The sequence below is a fragment of the Somniosus microcephalus genome, chromosome 13, assembly GCF_052327205.1.
Source record: "Somniosus microcephalus isolate GS21.2 chromosome 13, FLI_Smic_1.0, whole genome shotgun sequence".
NCBI lineage: Eukaryota > Metazoa > Chordata > Chondrichthyes > Squaliformes > Somniosidae > Somniosus > Somniosus microcephalus.
Window position 1 is genome coordinate 30,586,530 of NC_140999.1, and position 24,751 is coordinate 30,611,280.

Consider the following 24,751-nt stretch of genomic DNA (forward strand, 5'->3'; position numbering starts at 1 on the left):
ACCTCTAACTTTTTTTGCCAATTACACTATTTTGAAATGACCACTGCAGTACTAAAAATTGCACGGTTGGCTATTTTAATTGGACTCTAGATCTTGAAAAAGACCAGTGAAAAATGGCGCAAATGTATAGTGAAATCTGGAAATGATCCCATTTTCTTTTAGTGTTATTTTTTTGGTCATTCCGGTACAGAAAATAATATCTTGAGCTACCAATTCTTGGATTAAGTCCAAACATTTCTAAGATACTTTTTTAAAACTCTGATAGTGCAGCTAATGTACCTTTTGATAGCCCTGGCTTCAGAAGAAAGGTTTCCTATGCCTTCAGCTGCTGTTATTTTGCCTAAATAAAGGTAAATGATCACAGATGTGGGTAGCCTCTTTTTAATTACCACCTGTAGTATTTATCTGCTAAACTATTTTGTTATTCTTTAGCTATCACTCGAAGTAGACTTGCATTTATTGTGGCTTTTATGCTTCAAATGTTTCTTTTTAAAGGGGAGCTGGTGAAAGTACAGCAACCTTTCATTATCACATACCATCATTAGAAACCATATGTATGCACTTACTGGAATGTGTAAAACACCCTCTATGTAATCTACACTATCAATTAAGGCAGCATTTTTGAAAAGATAGCATGACTAAGTTTTATTTTGTTTAAATAGTTATATAATAGAAAATGTTGCCTGTAGTGAACATTTCAGTTTTTATTGATTTGAGCCTTTTTTTTCCCCCCCTTTCTAATTTAAATGTCTTTATTCACCAGTTGTATTGTAGAAAACTCTCTCTTCCCCAATCACATTGCAGTGATTTAGGGATGGGCAATAAATGCTGGCCTTGCCAGTGACGCCCAGATCCCATAAGTGAATTTAAAAAAAAGAAAAATCTAGCTGTAAAGAAAAATCTGTGTACAGGCGAGAGGAAATAATCCTGCTTTAAAAGTTGTGGATTATCACATACTGCTAATGAGATTACCTGCAATTATATTTACAGTGCTTTGCTGTAAAGATGCCGGGTTCTCTACAAGCCTTAAACACCTCTGTTTAAAGAACCGTGAGCTAACTGCATCTCCTTGTACTCCATTCCAGGGGCCATCTGTGTTCCAGCTCTGCCTCTGCTGCTTCCCTCTTTCATCTATCCTATCTGCATTCTTCCTTGCAGGCCTGCTTTGAGTGCTGCAGTTAGATTCTGCTCCAAACCTGGGCAACATACCTGGGTTTTTTAAAAAAAAAAAAAGGTACTGCCAGCCACACACCTTCCTCAGCCTGTAAAGAGCACTATGGAAAATTTACTAGTCTTCATTTAACTTAGCCATAACAAACTGTTTATACACAAACTCTGCTGCCTCTGTCTACAGTAACATCTTTGACCTCCAGCTTATCATTTTGTCCTTGTGCCTATCTGCAATCTTCTTATTATAAATCCCTAAGTATTCCACCATACGTATCCAATGCAAGTTTGATTGTTAATAAGTAATCTTGTGTATTACATTGAACAATTTTGGATATAATGCCTTTGATAAGGTCAGTCCCCGTTGAAGAACCTATCTCTATAAATTGCTTTTTGATCCCAATTCACTTTTGGTGTATTGTTTAAAAAATTCTTTAAAACTCAATTATTGTTCCAGAGGTACCAGTTTTATTTTGATATGTGTCATTTCTTAACCAGAGTAACAATTGATGGGCCCTTACCCTTCTCCTCTGTTAAGTCATCCACTAGGAGATATACAATAACAACTCTGCTCAGTTTACAGGGACACTGGCTGAACACTGTTCCTTGGCAGTATATAACAAAGATCATAAATTGGTGGAAAATCAGGCATGCAAATCTAATTACTTAGAATGTACAGCACAGAAACAGGCCATTTGGCCCAACTACTTTATGCTCCACAGGAGTCTCCTCCCACCCCTTTTTATCTCGCTCTATCAGCACAACCTTGTATTCCTTTCTCCCTCGTGTGCTTACCTAGCTTCTCCTTGTTGCTGATTCATAGTGCGGTATAATTCCATAGGTATTACCAAATAGCCCTGCTGGACAGTGACCATCAGCAGACTGTTCGACCAAGGGGTATCACACCCAAGTCCAATCCTGTTCTCTCCTTGAATCCACACACATGCACCTTCCAGAGGACCATTGGGTAGTGAGCTGTAGCAGGGACCCTGGTTTAGTTTAAACTTCTCTGGTCAAGGGGCATTGAAGTCAGTTCCAGCATCCCTGCTGAACTCAGTTAACCCTGGAGGTAGGACCTGGGCAGTTCTAGTCTGTCTGGCTCAGTACATACAAACCATTTACCCACTGAGCCTCTGGGGGAGCTCAATGCTGCAAAAAAAAGTCAGCTGCTGTAGTGGACTCTCACCTTGCGACAGCATAGGATTGCACTGTGCAATGGGAGTCCTTCAAGACCGGAGAGGATTAAAAACAAAAAAAAACATTTACACAGTGACACATTTATTTTAATTCATTGTTCAGAAAAAAACAGCTGTAAATGGATTCAACAAAGGATTGCATTGCATCAGCAAATGTTGTCTGACCATGCACCTGCGAATATAATTAGGAAAAATGTATAGACTAGTATAGGGTGCAATCTAGGGATAATAGCGGAGTTACTTAAAATGGGGGAAGCTAAGAAATGAAGAAAAATAATCTAGGTTACATCGGTGTAAAAAGTGTGAATTTTGCCCCCCAGTCCAGGCAGAGCGTAACTACTATCTCCTTATCATGTGGCTGAGATCAAGTAACTGAACCTCCAGAGGAAAAAAGTACACCTTGGACCTTCCTAACACTGTATTTACCTATTAGATTTTAATTGTAGCTCACACTCTGGTATTTATTAGGCTGGGCTTACAACATAACTGTAAGAACATGTACATTGCAGTTTAAAGATTATAGGTTTCAACTATTAGGTGTACCTGGAACTCAAAATCACCAGCCTTAACTATTGTGTCCATTGACGGTTCTTAGTCTGGCTACAAAGGTGAATACTAAACAAGATGCCATACACTATATGCAAGAGTTTCTGTGAAGTATTTACTATTGTTATACATTTTCCTCGAGTTTGTGTGAAGTATTTACTATTGCTATACATTTTCCTAGAGTTTGTGTGAAGTATTTACTATTATACATTTTCCTCGAGTTTGTGTGAAGTATTTACTATTGCTATACATTGTTATCTTGTATTTTATATCACAGAAACCCCACAATGCAGATAGAGGCCATTTCAGCCCATCGAGCCTGCACTGACACATATCCCATCCGATCCCCGTAACCCCTACACCAACACATATCCCACCCTATCCCCGTAACCCCACGTATTTAATCCCCCTAACACTAAGGGTCAATTTATCATAGCCAATCAACCTAACCCGCACATCTTTGGACTGTGGGAGGAAACCGGAGCACCCGGAGGAAACCCACGCAAACACGGGGAGAATGTGCAAACTCCACACAGACAGTCACCCGAGGCCAGATTCGAACCCGGGTCCCTGGCGCTGTGAGGCAACAGTGCTAACCACTATGCCACCGTGCTGCCTTACCTTCAACACATAAAAATTGTATTTCCTGACCTTTGACCAAAATATTTCCACGCAAATTAAATACAGATACAGACTGAATGTCTGTGACTTTTCACTACTGTTAAATTATACAAACTAATTAGAGATGACTAGCAAATGAGTAGAAGTGTATCATTAAAGTAGTCTCCTTAAGGGTTTTCACCCATGAATCTATTCAATGCCATTATTGGAATGGAGACTAGAGGATTAAGAACAGCAGGGGATAAAGCACATTATTTAATAAAGCCTGAGGAAAGAATTGGCTGCAGCCCAGAGTTTAATCTGCAGAATATGTATTTAACAATGCTACCTTTCACAAGGCAGCTGGAAGGTGTAACTACAGAAACATGTGAGCACTGGTTCACATATGGATCATATCAAAACTATGACTAATATCCCAGACAAAGCGGAATATCCTTTCCCGTACTCTAATAGAGAGGAGATCCTGTATGAAGATTATAAACCCCCTTCAAGAGATGCCATTCATCTTCCTAATTATGTTACATATTTGCTTATGGCAGCCCTGATTGTTGTGGTAGTAACATATGCCATTGTAGGACATCTTATTAAAGACCTGATTCATGACTTTGCAGGTAAGTCACTTTTAAGATTACCTACAATTGTAATTATGTCATGAAGCAGTAACATTTAAAAATGAACAGAAACCTCGGGAATGCTATGAGACATTCCTAGAAATGTAAATTCCAAATTATCAGGAATAATTGCGAATAGCAGATCTTATTTGAGAATAGGGTTGAATAGTGGAGGCTTTGGCCACAATCTTTCAATCTCCTTGGATATGTAAGTGCTGCCAAAGGACTGGAGGGTTGTAAATGTCAAAAAAGGGGAGAGGGATAAAATCAGTAACTATAGGTCAGTCAGCCTTATGGTGGAGAAACTTCTAGAGACCATAATCCGGGACAAAATTCATTTTGACTTGGAAAAACATGGGTTAATAAATGACAACCAACATGGATTTGTTAAAGGCAAATTGTGTCTGACAAACATGATTGAGTTCTTTGATGAAATAACATAGGGTTGATGAAGGTAGTGGGGGAGGGTTTAAATTAATTTGGCAGGGGGATGGGCTCCATGATGAAACATTAGAGGAGAAACAGGTGCACAGAGGACTCAGAGAGACAACTAGCACTAGAGTAAAGAATAGTTTAGAAATAGGAGGGATCAGACAAGGGGCAAATGCAAGCCAGTCTAAGATGGGTTTGGAGTACATGTGCGTAAATGCATGTAGCGTAAATAAGGTTGGTGAGCTGCATGGGACGATGATATAGTGGCAATAACAGAGACCTGGCTCAAAGAAGGGTAGGATTGGGAACTTAATATACCTGGCTACAAGGTATTCAGGAAAGATAGGGAAGGGAAAAAAAGGAGGGGTAGCAGTATTGATCAAAGAAACTATTATAGCACTAGAGCGGGATGATGTAGTTGAGGGGTCAAAGACATAACCTATTTGGTCAGAATTAAGGAACAATAGAGGAGCTATTACATTCCTGGGTGTATATTATAGGCCACCAAATAATAGGAAGGAGATAGAGGAGCAAATTTGCAGGCAAATTACAAAAAGATGCAAGAACTATGGAGTAGTGATAATGGGGGACTTAAATTATCTTGATATAGACTGGGATAGTAACAGTGTAAAGGGCAAAGAGGGGGAGGAATTTCTGAAATGTGTACAAGAGAACTTTCTTGATAAGTGTGTTTCCAGCCTAACGAGGAAGGAATCAGTATTGGAGCTAGTTCTGGGGAATGGAATGGGGCAAGTAGAGCATGTTTCAGTGCGAGAGCATAATATCAGGTTTAGAATAGTTATGGAAAAGGACAAGGTACAATCAAGTGTAAAATACTTAACTAGTAGAGGGCTAACTTCAGTGAATTGAAAAGGGATCTAGCCCAGGTGGATTGGAATCAAAAATTGGCAGGTAAAACAATAATTGAACAATAGGAGGCCTTCAAAGAGGAGACGGTTCAGGTACAGAGCAGACAGGTTCCCATGAGGGGGAAAGGAAGGGCATCCAAGGCTAGAGCTCCGTGGACGACAAAAGATATAGAGGTTAAAATGAGAAAAAAGGAGGTTTATGACAATTGTAAAGTTCATAATACTGTAGAGAACCAAGCTGAATATAGAACATACAGAGGAGATCTAAAAAGGGAATAAGTGGGGCAAAGAGAGAGGGAACCCAAAAGTCTTATATAAACACATAAATAGTAAAAGGGTAGTCAAAGGAAGGGTGGGGCCGATTAGGGACCAAAAAGGAGATATTCTTGTGGAGGCAGAGGGCATAGCTGAGGTACTAAATAAATACTTTGCATCTGTCTTCACTAGAGAGTAGGATGCTGCCAATATAGCAGTAAAGGAGGAGGCAGCAGTGATATTGGATAGAATAAAAATAGATAAAAAGGAGGTATTTAAAAGGTTGGCAGTCCTCAAAGTCACCTGGTCCAGTTGTGATGCATCTTAGGTTACTGAGGGAAGTAAGGGTAGAAATTGCAGAGAGCTTGGCTACAATCTTCCAATCCTTCTTGGATATGGGGGTGGTGCCAGAGGACTGGAGGATTGCAAATGTTACACCCCTGTTTAAAAAAAGGGAGAGGGATAAACCCAGCAACTACAGGCCAGTCAGCCTAACGTCAGCGGTGGGGAAACTTTTAGAGACAATAATCCAGGACAAAATTTAATTGGCATTTGGAAAAGTATGGGCCAATAAATGAAAGTTAACATGGATTTGTTACAGGCAAATCGTGTTTGACTAACTTGATCGAGTTCTTTGATAAAGTTATGGAGAGGGAAGTACCACATAATAGACTTGTTAACAAAATTAAAGCCCATGGGATTAAATGGACAATGGCAGCATGGATACAAAATTGGCTAAGGGACAGAAAGCAGAGAGTAGTGGTGAACGGTTGTTTTTCAGACTGGAGGGAGGTATACATTGGTGTGCCCCAGGGGTCAGTATTAGGACCACTGCTCTTTTTGATATATATTAATGACCTGGACTTGGGTACACAGGGCATAATTTCAAAGTTTGCAGATGATATGAAACTCGGAAATGTAGTGAACAATGAGGAGGATAGTCATAGACAGACTGGTGAAATGCGCAGACACACGGCAGATTAAATTTAATGCAGAGAAGTGTGAAGTGATACATTTTGGTTGGAAGAATGAGGAGAGGGATTATAAACTAAATGGTATAATTTTAAAGGGGGTGCAGGAACAGAAAGACCTGGGGTGTATGTACACAAATCTTTGAAGGTAGCAGGACAAGTTGAGAAGGCTGTTAAAAAAAAGTATATGGGATCTTTGGCTTTAATTCAATTCAATTCAATTCAATTTTATTTGCCATATGTAACTAGTACAATGGAATGCTTACTCCCCGTGGGGACACGTCAGCTATTCTTACAGCGCCGTGTTCAGAAAGTCAATTCTTTGGCATCCAGTGGCAGTGGGAGCACGCTGTCCCTCAGCCGCTCCGTCCTCCTCGTCACCGCGGCCTCCTCCTCACTGTTGCCGGCTCGGCTCCCCGTGTGGTGGCCTGCTTCTCCCACTCACCCTCTGGCCACCATTCCCGGCTCCCCTCCTCCCAGTCGGACTGCGAGTCGTCGTGGCTGCTGCTCGATGCACTACGCTGCCTCCGCTTGACTCGCCATCCTCCGGTCGCCGTGGCCTCCACCTCACCGTCACCGGCTCCACGGTCCGACGGTCCGGGGCCTGCTTCTCCCGCTTCCGGTCCGGCCTCTGGCCACCATGCTCGGCTCCCCTCCTCCCAGTCGGAATGCCTTCCAGCTGAGGAGCTGCCAGCCGACGAGCTCCAGCGGGTCGACGTGGCTGCTGCTGCTGCTCGATGCGCTGCGCTGCCTTCCGCCCGACTCGCCGAATACCTCGCTCCGGTTGCGGGTGAGGAATAGCATGCAAAAGCAAGGAAGTTATGGTAAACCTTTATAAAACAGTGGTTAGGCCTCAGCTGGGGTATTGTGTTCAATTCTGGGCACTACACTTCAGGGAGGATGATAAGGCTTTGGAGAGAGTGCAGAAGAGATTTACTAGAATAGTACCAGGGATGAGGGACCTCAGTTATGTGAAGAGACTGGAGAAGCTGGGATTTTTCTTCTTAGAGCAGAGAAGGTTAAGAGGAGATTTGGCAGAGGTGTTCAAAACCATGAATGGTTTTGATAGAGTAAATAAGGAGAAACTGTTTCCAGTGGCAGAGGGTCGGTAACCATAGGACACAGATTTAAAGAACCAGACGTGACATGAGGAATAATTTTTTTATTCAGCGAGATGTTGTGATCTGGAATTCACTGCCTGAAAGGGTCATGGAAGCAGATTCAATTAGTAACTTTCAAAAGAGAATTGAATAGATACTTGAAGGGAATAAATTTATAGGGCTATGGGGAAAGAGCAGGGCAGGGATTAATTGGATAGCTCTACCAAAAGCCGACACAAGCATGATGGGCCAAATGGCCTCCTTCTGTGCTGTATCATTCTATGATTCCATGATTCTGTGAAAAAGGCTAATGGAATGTTATCCTTTCTAACTAGAGGGCTCGAATATAAAGGGGAGGAAGTTTTACTACAGCTATACAAAGCCCTGGTTAGATCACATCTGGAGTACTGTGCACAGTTCTCGGTGTAGTGTCCGCGTATCAATAACACATGGACTGCAGGAGAACGGTAATAATAGGTGTTTACTGAACAGAGGGTATGCTGGAAACTGAAAGTACAGAAGCCTGCTATGGCTTTATATACAGGTGTGGTCACTGCCGGTACTACAGTATAAAAGCAGTTCTCTCTTAAAGGTACATACACAACAATTCCTCCCCTTTTAGATAAACAGTACATAACATTCATTTAACAATTAAATAATAACTAATTACAATTACAATTTTCTCTGTACTATATACATCAGCTGAAGTAATCATTTATAAATTCAGTCTTTGAGGAGGCTTCCTGATCCTGTCTGGATAGCGCCTTTCTCGAGTATCCTGCTCTTGCGGCGGAGTCGATTCTGGCTCATTGTCATTGGTTGGTTCGTCAGCTTCCAATACCACTGATTCTGAGGTAGACGCAATCTGTACTTCGGGTTCATCACCAGGTGCGCATGCTCGTGGTATGGGTTTGACTTGTTCCTGTGACTCTAGAATCTGGTCAGCATGGCGTCTCACGATGCTCTCTCCAACATCCACTGTGTACATTAGTGGTCCCTGCTGTGTGCATATCGTTCCTGGCTGCCATTTTTCTGTTCGGTAGTCGCGGGCCAAGACTGGTTGCCCTATCTTGAAGCTCCTGGTTGGCTTCTCATTTATGTGCTGGAATTGCTTATCCTCAACATCTCGTCTTATGTTTGGTTTGAGCAAATCCAGGCGACATCTTAACCTTCGGTTAAAGAACATTATGGCTGGAGCTTGGTTGGTGACTGCATGTGTCGCATTCCGGTAAGCAAACAAGAAATTATCCACCTTGTGTTGTAGTGGTATGTTGTCGTTATACATCGCCTTTATTGCTTTCTTAAAGGTCTGAACAAACCTCTCAGCCAATCCATTTGTGGCTGGATGATATGGGGCAGATGTGTAATGCTTTACCCCATTATTCCTCAAAAACCTCCGGGAATCCTCGGACACAAACTGTGGTCCATTGTCGGAGCAAATCTGTTCTGGCAAGCCATTCCTGGCGAAGATGGTCCGTAGGACTGCAATAGTGTTCTCCGTGGTGGTGGAGGACATTTTGATGACCTCTGGCCATTTCGAATGTGCATCCACAGCGATTAAAAACATTGAGTCCATAAATGGACCAGCAAAATCAATGTGTACCTGTTGCCATGGAGATGAGGGTCACTCCCATGGGTGTAGCGGGGCCTGTGGTGGAGCGTTTTGGACTTTCTGGCATCCTGTGCATCTCTTGGTCATTTCCTCGATTTCTTTATCGATTCCCGGCCACCACACAAACGCCCTGGCTAGGCTCTTCATTTTTACCCCTCCCAGATGACCCTCATGAAGCTCATTGAGCACTCTATCTCTCAACTTGGGTGGAATTACCACTCGGGATCCACACATCAAGGTCCCCCGGCACACTGACAGCTGTTCTCTCCTTGGCGAGAATGCTGGCAACAGTGAGTCGCCATGTGCTGGCCATCCCTTCACCGTCAAATCATAGACCCGAGAGAGTGTCAGGTCATTTCGGGTTTCCTTCTCTAAACTTGAGTTTGTAACAGGTAGACATTCGACTATGGTCGAATGGAATATCTCAACAGGGTCCACTGCAGGTGCTTCCTCCACCGTAGGCAACGGCAGGCGCGACAGCCCATCAGCGTTTCCATGCTGTTTCGTACCCTTGTACTCTATGTCATACTGATGTGCCCCTAGAAAAAGTGACCATCTTTGCAGCCGTTGCGCTGTCATCACCGGAACGCCCTTCTTTGGGTTAAAAATGGAGACAAGAGGCTGGTGATCAGTCAGTAGGGTGAATTTCTGCCCGTGCAGATAGTGATTGAACTTCTTCACCCCCCACACCAGGCTGAGGGCCTCCCTGTCAATCTGGGCGTAGTTATGCTCAGCTGAGGTTAACGAACACGACGCAAAGGCTATTGGGCTCTCTGAACCATCAAGGAATTTGTGTGACAGCACCGCTCCAATGCCGTAAGGAGATGCATCACATGCCAACCGAATCGGTAGTGTTGGATTGTAATGGGCCAATACTTCTTTTGAAGTGATTAGGCATTTACATTTCTGAAAGGCACGCTTACACTCATCACTCCATTTCCATGCTACTCCAGTTTGCAGCAGGGCGTTCAGTGGGTGCAGAATTGTAGATAAATTTGGCAAGAACTTATGGTAGTAGTTTACCAACCCGAGGAACGACCTCAGTTGCGACACATTTTCCGGTGCTGGAGCCTTGACTACTGCCTCAATCTTGTCTGGGGACTTATGTAACCCCTCTTCATCAATCACGTGGCCACAATACGAGATTTGTTTCCTGAAAAACTCGCATTTGGGGCGGTTGGCTCGTAGCCCATATTCTTGTAACCTAGTGTAGCCCAGGTAGCTGTGGAAGTCAGTGTGCTTGTAGTGGATGTTTGTCAATAGCCTATTGCCAGAAATGGAGACAGAGAAGTCAAGGAAGGGAAGGGAAGAGTCGGAGATGGACCATGTGAAGGTGAGGAAAGGGTTGAAATTGGAATCAAAGTGAATGAAATTTTCCAGTTCAGGGCGAGAGCAGGAAACGGCACCAATACAGTCATCAATGTAATGGAAAAAGAGGTGAGGGAGGGGACCTGAGTAGGACTGGAACAAAGAATGTTCCACATATCCCATGAAAAGGCAGGCATAGCTAGGACCCATGCGGGTTCCCATAGCAACAACTTTAATTTGGAGGAAGTGAGTGGAGTCAAAGGAGAAGTTGTTCAATGTGAGAACAAGTTCAGCCAGGTGGAGGAGGGTGGTGGTGGATGGGGACTGGTTGGGCCTCTGTTGAAGGAGGAAGTGGAGCGCCCTCAGGCCATCCTGGTGGGAGATGGAGATGCAGAGGGATTGTATGTCCATAGTGAAAAGGAGGCGGTTGGGGCCAGGAAACTGGAAACTGTTAAAGTGGCGGAGGGCGTCGGAAGAATCGCAAATGTAGGTGGGAAGAGACTGGACAAGGGGAGAAAAAATAGAGTCGAGATTTGATGAAATCAGTTCCGTGGGGAAAGAACATGCTGAAACGATGGGTCTACCAAGGCAGTCCTGTTTGTGGATTATGGAAAGGCGGTAGAAGTGGGCTATGAGGTTGACAGCCATGGAGGGAAGATCTCCAGAGGAGATGAGGTCAGTGGCAGTCTTGGAAACAATGGCTTGATGTTTAGTAGTGGGGTCATGGTCCAGGGGGAGGTAGGAGGATGTGTCAGAGAGTTGGCAGTCTGCCTCCGCACGGTAGAGGTCGGTTCGCCAAACAACAACGGCACCACCCTTGTCAGCAGGCTTAATGATGATGTTAGGTTTGGATCGGAGAGAACGGAGTGCTGCAAGTTCAGAGGGAGGTAGGTTGGAGTGAGTGAGGGGAGCAGAGAAATTGAGACGGCCGATGTCACGCTGGCAGTTAGCAATGAAAAGATCTAGAGAGGGTAAGAGGTCAGAAGAAGGGGTCCAGGTAGATTGAGAACTCTGAAAGCCATTGTTTCCAAGACTGTCACTGACCTCATCTCCTCTGGAGATCTTTCCTCCATGGCTGTAAACCTCATTGTCCCCCAACCCTGCACAGCCCGCTTCTACCTCCTTCCCAAGATCCACACACAGGACTGCCCTGGTAGACCCATTGTTTCAGTCTGTTCTTGTCCCATGGAACTGATTTCTTCCTATCTCGACTCTATTTTTTCTCCCCTTGTCCAGTCTCTTCCCACCTACATGCGCAACTCTTCTGACACCCTCCCCCACTTTAACAGTTTCCAGTTTCCTGGCCCAACCATCTCCTTTTCACTATGGACGTCCAATCCCTCTATACCTTCATCCCCCACCAGGACGGCCTGAGGGCACTCCGCTTCTTCCTTGAACAGAGGCCCAACCAGTCCCCATCCACCACCACCCTCCTCTGCCTGGTTGAACTTTTTCTCACATTGAACAACTTCTCCTTTGACTCCACTCACTTCCTCCAAATTAAGGGTGTTGCTATGGGAACCCGCATGGACCCTAGCTATGCCTGTCTTTTTGTGGGATATGTGGAACATTCTTTGTTCCAGTCCTACTCAGGTCCCCTCCCTCACCTCTTTTTCCAGTACATTGCTGACTGTATTGGTGCCGTTTCCTGCTCTCGCCCTGAACTGGAAAATTTCATTCACTTTGCTTCCAATTTCCACCCTTTCCTCACCTTCACATGGTCCATCTCCGACTCTTCTCTTCCCTTCCTTGACTTTTCTGTCTCCATTTCTGGCGATAGGCTATCGACAAACATCCACTACAAGCCCACTGACTCCCACAGCTACCTGGACTACACTTCCTCCCACCCCGCTTCCTGTAAGGACTCTATTCCATTCTCCCAGTTTCTCCATCTCTGCCGCATCTGTTCTGACGATGCCACCTTCCATACCAGTGCTTCAGATATGTCTTCCTTTTTCCTCAGTCAAGGATTCCCCTCTACCATGGTTGGCATGGCCCTCGACCGTGTCCATTCCATTTCCCGCACATCTGCTCTCACCCCTTCTCCCTCCCAGAAACATGACAGGGTTCCCCTTGTCCTCACCTTTTACCCCACCAGCCTCCACATTCAACGGATCATCCTCCGCCATTTCCACCACCTCCAATGCAACCCCACCACCAAATGCATCTTCCCCTCACCTCCCCTTTCCGCATTCCGAACGGACCGCTCCCTCCACGACACCCTGGTCCACTCCTCTAGCACCCCCAACAGCCCCTCCCCTCCCCACGGCACCTTCCCATGCAAGCGCAGGAGATGCAACACCTGCCCTTTTACCTCCTCCCTGCCCACTGTCCAGGATCCCAAACACCCCTTCCAGGTGAAACAGCGATTTACTTGTACTCCTTGCAATTTAGTATACTGTATTCGCTGCTCACGATGTAGTCTCCTCTACATTGGGGAGACCAAACGCAGATTGGGCGACCGCTTTGCGGAACACCTCCGTTCAGTCCATAAGGGGGACCCCGAGCTTCCGGCCGCTTGTCACTTTAATTCTCCGCTTCACTCCCACTCTGACCTCCCTGTCCTCGGCCTCTTACACTGTTCCAATGAAGCTCAACGTAAGCTCGAGGAACAGCACCTCATCTTTCGATTAGGCACTTTACAGCCTTCTGGACTCAACATTGAGTTCAACAATTTCAGACTATAACCGCCCCCCACCCCCCCATTTTTTCAGGCGGCAGCTGTTGATGATTCTGCCATCCCCATTTGTAACATTTAATCTCTCCTGCCTTGCCTTCTAGCACAGGCTGTCCCTTTGATTTGGATACTGTTGAGGGGGATGACTTACCAGAGGAAGGCAGCAGCAGCCAACTTCCCGGCACCAGGGGTGCTTCTGCTGCTCAGGGAGGGAGGAAAAAGAGTGGGAGAGCAATAGTGGTAGGGGATTCTATCGTAAGGGGAACAGATAGGCGTTTCTGTGGCCGTAGACGTGACTCCAGGATGGTTTGTTGCCTCCCTGGTGCCAGGGTCAAGGATGTCACTGAACGGCTGCAGGGCATTCTGAAGGGGGAGGGTGAACAGTCAGAGGTCGTGGTTCACATTGGGACCAATGACATGGGTAGGAAGAGGGATGAGGTCCTGCAGCAAGAATTTAGGGAGCTAGGTAGCAGATTAAAGAGCAGGACCTCAAAGGTTGTAATCTCTGGATTACTCCCGGTGCCACGTGCTAGTGAGTATAGGAATAGAAGGATAGAGCAGATGAATGCGTGGCTAAAGAGTTGGTGCAGGAGGTAGGGCTTTAGTTTCCTGGATCACTGGGCCTGCTTCTGGGGAAGGTGGGACTTGTACAAGTCGGACGGGTTGCACCTGAACCAGAGCAGGACAAATATCCTTGCGGGGAGGTTTGCTAGCACTGTTCGGGGGGGTTTAAACTAAAATGGCAGGGGGTTGGGAACCTGAGCAGGGAGACAGAGGAAAGGGAAACAGGGATAAAAGCAAAAGATAGGAAGGAGAAAAACAAAAGTGGCAGTCAGAGAAATCAACGGTTTAAATCAAACGTGGCCACAGTAAATAATAATTCTAATAGGTCTAAGAGCGTTAAAAAAACAAGCCTGAAGGCTTTGTGCCTTAATGCGAGGAGCATTTGTAATAAGGTGGACGAATTGGCTGCGCAAATAGAGGTAAACGAATATGATTTGGTTGGGATTACGGAAACGTGGCTCAAGGATGGCCAAGACTGGGAACTCAACATCCAGGGGTATTCGATATTCAGGAAAGATAGGCAAAAAGGAAAGGGAGGTGGGGTAGCATTACTGGTTAAAGAAGGGATTAATACAATTGTAATGAAGGATATTAGCTCTGATGATGTGGAATCTGTATGGGTAGAATTGAGAAATACTAAGGGGAAAAAAACATTAGTGGGAGTGGTATATAGACCTCCCAACAGTAAGGCGGAGTTTGGGGATGGCATGAAAAGGGAAATTAAAGAAGCGTGCAATAAGGGCACAGCAGTCATCATGGGTGACTTTAATCTACATATAGATTGGGCCAACCAAATTAGTAACAATACTGTGGAGGAGGAATTCCTGGAGTGTTTACGGGATGGTTTCCTGGACCAATATGTCGCGGAACCAACCAGAGATCAGGCCATCTTAGACTGGGTATTATGTAACGAGAAAGGATTAATTAGCAATCTTGTTGTACGAGGCCCCTTGTGTCTGAGCGATCATAATATGATCGAATTCTTCATTAAGATGGAGAATGAAGTAGTTGACTCAATTTAAATAAAGGTCCTCAATTTAAATAAAGGAAACTACGATGGCCTGAGGAGCGAGTTGGGTAGGATTGATTGGGGAATGGCACTCAAAGGGTTGACGGTGGATAGGCAATGGCAAACATTCAAAGACCGAATGGATGAGCTACAGAATTTGTTCATCCCAGTTTGGCATAAAAATAAAACAAAAAAGGTGACTCAACTGTGGCTAACAAGGGAAATTAGGGATAGCATAAGATCCAAGGAGACGACATATAAATTGGTCAGAAAAAGCAATAATCCTGAGGATTGGGAGCAGTTTAGGATTCAACAAAGGAGGACAAAGGGATTAATTAAGAAAGGGAAAATAGAATATGAGAGTAAGCTAGCAAGGAACATAAAAACTGACTGTAAAAGCTTTTATAGATATGTGAAGAGAAAAAGATTGGTGAAGTCAAGCGTAGGTCCCTTGCAGTCAGAATCAGGGGAATTTATAATGGGAAACAAAGAAATGGCAGACCAACTAAATTCATACTTTGGTTCTGTCTTCACAAAGGAGGACACAAATAACCTCCCAGAGATGCCGGGGAACATAGGGCCTGATGAAAGGGTGGAACTGAAAGAAATCAGTATTTGTAGGGAAATGGTGTTAGGAAAATTGATGGGACTGAAGGCTGATAAATCCCCAGGGCCTGATAATCTACATCCCAGGGTACTTAAGGAAGTGGCCCTAGAAATAGTAGATGCATTGCTGGTCATCTTCCAGAACTCGATAGACTCTGGAACAGTACCCATGGATTGGAGGGTAGCTAATGTTACCCCATTATTCAAAAAGGTGGTAGAGAAAAAGCGGGGAATTATAGACTGGTAAGCCTGACATCGGTAGTGGGGAAAATGCTAGAATCTATTATAAAAGATGTAATAGCAGAGCACTTGGTAGGCAGCGACAGGATCGGACAAAGTCAACATGGATTTACAAAGGGTAAATCATGCTTGACTAATCTACTGGAATTTTTTGAGGATGTAACTGGTAAAATAGATAAGGGAGAACCAGTGGATGTGGTGTATTTGGACTTTCAGAAGGCTTTCGATAAGGTCCCACATAAGAGATTAGCGTGCAAAATTAAGGCACATGGGATTGGGGGCAAGGTATTGACTTGGATAGAGAACTGGTTGGCGGACAGAAGGCAGAGAGTTGGAATAAACGGGTCGTTTTCCGAGTGGCAGGCAGTGACTAGTGGGGTACCGCAAGGATCGGTCCTAGGACCCCAGCTGTTCACAATATATATTAATGATCTGGACGAGGGAATTGGATGTAATATCTCCAAATTTGCAGACGACACAAAGCTGGGTGGGAGGGTAAGCTGTGAGGAGGATGTCGAGAAACTCCAGTACGATTTGGACAGATTGGGTGATTGGGCAGAAACATGGCAAATGCACTATAATGTGGATAAATGTGAGGTTATCCACTTTGGTGGCAAAAACAGGAAGGCAGATTATTATTTGAATGGCAATAGATTGGGAGAAGGGGAAGTGCAAAGAGACCTGGGTGTTCTTGTGCACCAGTCGCTGAAGGTAAGCATGCAGGTGCAGCAGGCGGTTAAGAAGGCAAATGGTATGTTGGCCTTCGTAGCAAGAGGGTTCGAGTACAGGAACAAGGATGTCTTGCTACAGTTGTACAGGGCCTTGGTGAGACCGCACCTTGAGTATTGTGTGCAGTTTTGGTCGCCTTACCTGAAGAAGGACGTTCTTGCCATGGAAGGAGTGCAGCGAAGATTCACCAGGCTGATACCTGGGATGGCAGGAATGACGTATGAGGAGAGATTGTGTCGATTGGGCTTATACTCACTGGAGTTTAGAAGATTGTGAGGGGATCTCATCGAAACTTATAAAATTCTGTCAGGCCTGGACAGACTAGATGCAGGAAGGATGTTTCTGATGGCCGGGGAGTCCAGAACCAGGGGTCATAGTCTAAGGATAAGGGGTAAGCCATTTAGGACTGAAATGAGGAGGAATTTCTTCACCCAGAGAGTGGTGAACCTGTGGAATTCTCTGCCACAGAAGGCGGTGGAGGCCAGTTCATTAAATATATTCAAAATGGAGTTGGATATATTTCTTAAGGGTAAAGGGATCAAGGGATATGGGGAGAAGGCAGGGACAGGGTACTGAATTTGGATGATCAGCCATGATCTCATTGAGTGGCGGAGCAGGCTCGAAGGGCCGAATGGCCTACTCCTACTCCTATCTTCTATGTTTCTATGTTTCAGTTCCTTCCTCCCCTCCACCCCCCCCTTTCCCTGCCTCTGCACCTGCTTAAAATCTGTTACATCCCCAACTTTTACCAGTTCTGTTTGTTATTTCAGATTTCCAGCATCCACAGTATTTTGCTATTGCCTCAATATACACTCTTCATCCCACCTGAAACCATGTTGACCTGGTCCTCTCTAACCAATTTAATTGGAACAACTGTCAACTGGAATACAATCTATTTCCTTCATTATCTTATAAACCTCAATCAGATCATCTTCTATGCTTCTCTAAAGTGTAGAGTCCCAACTCTTTTGGTGAGACCACACCTGGAGTACTGCGTACAGTTTTGGCCTCCTTATTTAAGGAGGGATATACTTGCTTTGGAGGCAGTTCCGAGAAGGTTAATTCCTGAGATGAAGGGGTTGTCTTATGAAGAAAGGTTGAGCAGGCTGGGCATAGACTCATTGGAATTTAGAAGAATGAGAGGTGATCTTTGTAGTGTATGTACCTTTAAGAGAGAACTACTTTTACAGCTCCTGTATACTGTAGTACCGGCAGTGACCACACCTGTATATAAGCCTTGAGCATGCCTCTGTACCCCAGTCTTGAGACTACCCTACTCCAGTAAATACCTGTTGATTGTTAAGTTACAGCATCCGTGTGGTTATTGAAAAACATCATACTCTCAGAATCACGGATCTAACAGTGGCGACGAGTGTCGATTCGAATCTACCTGCAACTCTGCATTTCCTTTCGAGGATTCGCTCCGGGAGGGCGGTGGAAGAAAGTCGAGGCCAGAAACACGGGCGTCGACCACAAGCAACCGCCCAGTTGTCCGGCAGAGAGTGAACATCGCAGGGGAGGCTATGGAGAGCCGAGCTTGGTTCCCCAGCCACGACGATCAGCAACAGACTGACGACAGGTACCAGGTACAGCGCAGACCCTTCCCGGACAGCGGCGGCTGGAGCCGACCGACGGCAGAGAAAAAGCCGAGCAGCGTCGACGGGGTAAGATAGAGGGTGAAGCGCACAGGGCACAGCCGGGGGTTGAAAACCGAGCGGTGTCGAGGAAAAACAAAACGGAGAGAGAGAGGGTAAAGCAGCAGCCGGGTTCAGGACCGAGCGGCGGAAACGGGAAAGGCGCACAGAAAAAAAAATGCGCAGAGCGCAGCCAGGGCTCAAGGCCTGAACAGTGTCCGCGGGGAGAAGAAGGGAGAGCACGGGAGACGCCATTGAGCTGTGGAGAAGAAGGAAGAGCGCGGGAGACGCCATTTTTAGAAGCCGCAGTGGAGAAGAAGGGCGAGCGCGGGAAGAAAGGCAAGCGCAGGAGACGCCATTTTGTGCCAGCGGAGAAGAAGGGAGAGCGCGGGAGACGCCATTTTTGACAGTTAAATCACACCCAGGGATGCCGAAGAGTGGCAGTATCTCTACGTTCGACAATGAAGTCAAAGATTGGGCGACATATGTGGAACGTATTGAGGTGTACTGCAGGGCGAATGAAGTGCCAGATGCTAGGAAAGCACTGGTTTTGTTAAATTCCATGGGTGCAAAAACTTATGGGTTACTGCGAAACCTAATAACCCCAGAGAAGCCTGTGAATAAGAATTTCGAAAGCATAGTAGAAATCCTAGAGGACCACTTAAACCCCACACCGCTGCTGATAGCAGAACGATTTAAGTTCCATAAAAGGAACCAACACAAAGACGAAAGCAATGCTGAGTACCTAACGGAACTGCGCAAGCTTTCGAAACACTGCCAGTTTGGAGTGGGACTAGCAGATACGTTAAAGGACAAGTTTGTGTGTGGGCTTCAAAGTGAAGGAACCCAGAAACAGCTTCTATCAGAAAAGGATCTTACGCTGGACAAGGCTTTCAGTATGGCAGTATCACACGAAGCAGCCGCAAGGGGCGCTGCAGAGATACAACGGAGACCGCAAGAATATGGCACCAATGAAATGTCCTATGGAACAGGGAAGTGCTATCGCTGCGGCAGAACAACACATGACCAGAAGGATTGTTGGTTCAAGGACCAAGTGTGCAGACAGTGTGGAAAAGCAGGACACATAGCAAGAGTCTGCAGGTCTGGGAAGAAAACCAACAGTAAGAAATCTCCACAGGAGAAGTACAAAAAGGTACACCAGGTGATGGACAGTAGTTCAGACGAACAGAAAAGTGACACAGACTCCGGAAGCAAGGAGCTGGGTTGTCTGAAACTACATAAGGTAACAGAAATGGAGGATCACCAGACTATCTGGGTTACACTCAAGATAGACGGAGTCCAAGTGAAAATGGAATTGGACACAGGATCAGCCCTAACAGTCATAAACCAAAGGGACTACAAGCGGCTATTTTCACATATACCCTTGAAAGCTACAGAGATTGTCTTGAAGACGTACATGGGGCAAAAAGTCTACCCCAAAGGAAAAATAAGGGTGAAAGTGATATACAAAGGCCAGGAAATACCCAAAATGGACTTATATGTATTGCCAGATGGAGGACCACCACTGCTAAGACGTGAATGGATCCGGAAGATACAATTAGACTGGCATTCCATACAGGCACTGAAGGTTGAGGCCAAAAAGGATGACGACGTCACACCTGGACGACTGTCAAAAATGCTAACTGACGCAAAAGAAGTGTTCCAGGAGGGACTCGGAACACTAAAAGGCATAACAGCAACGATTAAAATAGAGGAAAATGCAAGCCCAAAATTTCTTAAGGCCAGACCAGTGCCTTATGCGATCAGACCAGCCGTTGAAGCAGAGCTGGAAGGGTTGGAACGTTCAGGAGTACTGTCCAAAGTAGACTGGAGCGAGTGGGCTACACCCATCGTTCCTGTAATGAAGAGGTCGTTGAGTAATACGCCTGGGGAACCAAAGAAGGTCCGCATCTGTGGGGATTTTAAGGTGACAGTGAACCCAGTCCTTCACACGGTACAATATCCGCTTCCACGAATTGAGGATATTTTCGCCTCGCTATCTGGAGGTAAACGCTTCACCAAAATTGATCTAGCCCAGGTGTACTTGCAAATGGAGGTAGAAGAAGCCTTGAAACAATACCTCACGATCAACACTCATACAGGTCTCTATCAATACAACCGGCTGGTGTTCAGGGTAGCATCGCCTCCGGCTATTTGGCAAAGGGCGATGGATCAAGTCCTGCAAGGGATTCCAGGGACCCAGTGTTTTTTGGACGACACCCTGGTCACGGGCGAAAATGACAGTGATCACCTTGCCAACTTGGAGAAGGTGCTCACCAGATTAAAGGAATATGGGCTACGAGCTAATCGCCACAAGTGCGAGTTTTTCCAGAAGCAGATCTCGTATTGTGGCCACGTCATCGATGAAGAGGGGTTACATAAGTCCCCTGAAAAGATTGAGGCAGTAGTCAAGGCTCCAGCACCGGAAAATGTGTCACAACTGAGGTCGTTCCTCGGGCTGGTAAACTACTACCATAAGTTCTTACCAAATTTGTCCACGGTATTACACCCACTGAACATCCTACTGCAAACAGGGGTACCATGGAAGTGGAATGACGAACGTAGACGAGCTTTCCAGAAGTGTTAATTGTTATTTGAATATTATGGGTACTGCTAATCTAAAAGGGGAGGAATTGTAGTGTATGTACCTTTAAGAGAGAACTACTTTTACAGCTCCTGTATACTGTAGTACCGGCAGTGACCACACCTGTATATAAGCCTTGAGCATGCCTCTGTACCCCCAGTCTTGAGACTACCCTACTCCAGTAAATACCTGTTGATTGTTAAGTTACAGCATCCGTGTGGTTATTGAAAAACATCATACTCTCAGAATCACGGATCTAACAATCTTATTGAAGCATATAAGGTTCTGAGGGGGCTTGACAGGGTAGATGCAGGGAGGATGTTTCCCCTCGTGGGGGAATCTAGAACTAGGAGGGTATAGTTTCAGGATAAGGGGTCACCCATTTAAAATGGAGATGAGGAGGAAGTTCTTCTCTCAGAGGGTCGTGAATCTTTGGAATTCTTTACCCCAGAGCGCTGTGGAGGCTGAGTCATTGAATATATTCAAGGCGGAGACAGACATATATTTCAGCTACAGAGGAGTCAAGGGTTATGGGGAGCGGGCAGGGAAGTGGAGTTGAGGCCAAGATCAGATCAGCCATGATCTTATTGAATGGCGGGGCAGGCTCGAGGGGCCTATTTCTTATGTTCTTATGTCCTTTTCGCCTACCTTGATAGCTTTGGGGGGAATTTTTCGGGGGCGTCAGCGGGCGCGTTCGTTGGCGGGTCGGGTGGGAAATTTTTTTTGACAGCGGGTACACCCTGGCTGCCACATGATGTGCCAGGTTGGCACCACCCCACGCCAACAACATAAAGCATCCCTACATTGTCCAAGCCATGCCTTTCCCACTCATCACCATTGCAGGGGGTACTGTTATGTCTCACCATTCACTGCAACTCACTAAGCCACTTCCAAAGGTGCACACAGATCTGTCCAAGAACGCAAAGTGTTGAAAATAAAGATTTCAATGTTTGACACCACATTAACAGAATCTTCACATGAACATTGGCTAAAACATCCAAGTGCCTGCTCTTGTGTGTTGTTAGTTGGTATGATTGCACTAGAATGAGGGTGAGTGTGAGGGGTGGCTAGTGAGATGGGGAAGTGATAATGTAGATAGAGGGGGATGGGTGAAGGTGCAAGGTAAGTTGGGGTGAGTAAGGATGTGCAGGAGTAGGGTAGGGAAGGCAGAGTGATGGGGATGTGATGAGTGGCACAGCAGGATGAGGCAGAGTGTGGCTTTGCAGTAACATTTTGTGATCTACTGAGATCATTGAAAGGTTTGCGTCACTGCAACCTGGTCCTCCTGACGACATCCCTGCTTGTGTCCTCCTATACAATGTGCAAGGAGGCTATGTTGGTCTCCTGGTGAGGTGTCTTCCACCCATTGGAAGGGAAGAGAACCTCCCTGCGTGCTGTGACTCCCTCCATATGGTTATGGGAGTCATGGGAGAACCTGGGTGCAGCAGTGCACCTCTGTACAGTGCTTGTCAGTGTTTGTAGCACCTCAATGCTGTAGAACACTGACAGCACAACTGTCAAATAAATTTGCACATGGTCCCTTTAAGGAAACCGGCTGATGCCGCGTCATTAAATTACATCACCAGACCCGCTTCCTTCAATTGACCGGCAAATGCGCTGGGCGGGCTTAACAAGCCCAATCAACGTAAAATCATTCTACACAGTAAGCTGGAGCCTGCAGCGGTGTCGCAACCCGCCACTGACGTTGCACGCCACAGACCCACCGAGGTAGAGGAAATCGAGGCCTAAGATTCTGTAAACTGGGAATTAGTCTAGTGGTCCTCCTCTGCACCCTTTCCAAAGCTTCAATATCATCTACCATGTGGGAAGACCAAAATTGGACACAGTATTCCAAGTGAGGCCTGACAAAGGTCTTTTACAAGGACAAAATAGTACACCTCATCTTGTACTCAATTGTCCTATGGATGCACCCCAACACCCTATTTGCTCTAGCCATCCCTTCATGTACCTCATGTACGTTTAAGGATGTATGCACTGGAATGTCCAAATCTCTTTCTATCTCCACCTTCTTTAATGCTTTTCTCTGAGGAGTGTATGAATGTTCAGCATTTGCCCTGCCCACATGCATAACACTGCACTTATCCAAGTTATACATCATTTGCCAATCATGAGTCCAATCTTCCATCACATTAAGATTCGCCTGAAGCAGACGAGCATCGTCTACGGTCCTAACACTCGCACAGATCTTAGTATCATCTGCAAATTTGCTGATCGTGCCCCAACACCTACATCCAGATCATTAATAAAAGTAGTAAAGTAGTAAAGAGCAAGGGTCCCAACACTGACACTACTGGTGACTGGACTCCAAACAGATCCAAATCCATCTATAACTACTTTTTGCCTATGTCCTGCCAGCCAGCTCTCAATGCAACTCAATATATTACCACTAATACCAGAGGCTTCAATCTTATAGAGAATTCTCTTGTGTGGTACCTTATCAAAAGCTTTTTGGTAGACAATGTCTACTGGGCTTCCCTCATCCACCAACTTTGTAACTTCTTCGAAAAATACAATGACATTTGTAAGACATGATCTCCTTTTTATGAAGCCATGTTGGGTGTCCCTAATATGTCCCTCTCTATCCAAGCATTCATATATTGCATCCATAATGATTCCCTCAAGCATCTTACCTATTACTAATGTCAAACAAATGGGCCTATAAATATCCGGGTCCATCTTGTCACCTTTTTAAAAAAAATGGGGACTACATTAGCCTCCTTCCAGTCTACAGGAACCATTCCAGAGTGCAGTGAGCTATTAAAAATACAGGCTAGGGGCACACACAGCATTTCTCTGAGGGCCCTCGGGTGGATATCATCCAGCCCGGCTGCTCTATCTATTTTCAAGTTCTTAATTCTTTTTAAAACAATATATTCATCTATATTTATCTATTACAAGTTTTAGTAACATTATTAAATAGTTGAGCATCATTTTCAAGGGCGGAGACGATGCAAAAATACTCATTTAATATTTCTGCCATACCCAGTGAGTCCTTTCGGATTCAAGATGGCTCCTGGGCTGGTGGCTCCTCACTGAGCTGCTCTTCTCTTCGGCTGTATCCGCGGTCATCCACTACCATCCTTTGGCCTTTCTTCCCCCAATCTCCTCCCTTCCATTGCTTAAGATACCCTGCCTCTGATAGTCAAGGCATTTCAGCCCAAACTACAAGTTCAAACTACAAGTTTAAAGCTCCCCCTGCAGATTCCACTGCCCATCCCCTGGCGTCTCTTTGTTCTCACTTGTTAAATCTCAAGAGTTTAATAACCTTGCTTGTATTAACAATTAAAAGAGTACGCAGGAGACAGAGTTCAGTTAACAGCCAACACTTTCAAGAGAGTCTTCACAACAACATGCACTCTATTTCCCATAGTGCATTGCACATCACAACTACGGTAAGCTATGTGGGACAATTCAAATACAACATTCAAAATACACAACATCTCCTCCCCTCTTACATTAGATGTCCCAATAGAACCACAATTTTTTTTTAAAACACAATAACCTGGGAGTGAGGGTAGACTTTCTCCAACCATGGCTATACCCATGGGGATTATTCTGCCCCAGATAAAGGGTAAGCCTCTGAATTATAAGTTCAAACGTATAGGGGGCTGCCGCTCTCTTGTAGGATACCGGCGGTCAACCTGGCTCTCCAGTTCATTGTCTCTCACAGGTGACGTCAACACAGGTGCAGGCGGCTGAGGTGCCTGTATACAGGTCTCCCTTGCTGATGAGATAGGGGCTGAAGCGACTGCTTCCTCAGAAGGTGAGCCTCTCGGTGTAGAAGGCGGATGACCCACAGCGCCACCCAATGGCAGATAAACTGCTGTTGGTGGTTCAGTGGGTGTTGCTGCACTCGTAGAAGCTGATCGGTGTGTCTCTTCCAGACAATGTCCTCGGGTGTCTGTACAGTGTAGGATACTGGACCAGTCTGTGCAATGACAGGAACAGGAACCCACTTAGGTCCACCACTGTAGTTCCGTGCCAACACATGTTCACCTG

The 24,751-nt window shown here is 45.5% G+C and overlaps 1 protein-coding gene across 1 annotated transcript in view; it reads left to right on the plus strand.

Annotated features, from left to right (window-relative positions):
- The first annotated feature begins 3,803 nt into the window (after positions 1–3,803).
- The window catches only part of LOC147108183 (small integral membrane protein 44-like), a 31,159-nt gene continuing 10,211 nt past the window's right edge, over positions 3,804–24,751 (plus strand). Inside the window, exon 1 of the mRNA XM_086004723.1 lies at positions 3,804–4,141. Coding sequence (XP_085860849.1) covers positions 3,916–4,141 — 226 coding nt within the window. The 5' untranslated portion in view covers positions 3,804–3,915. The remainder of the gene's footprint in view (positions 4,142–24,751) is intronic.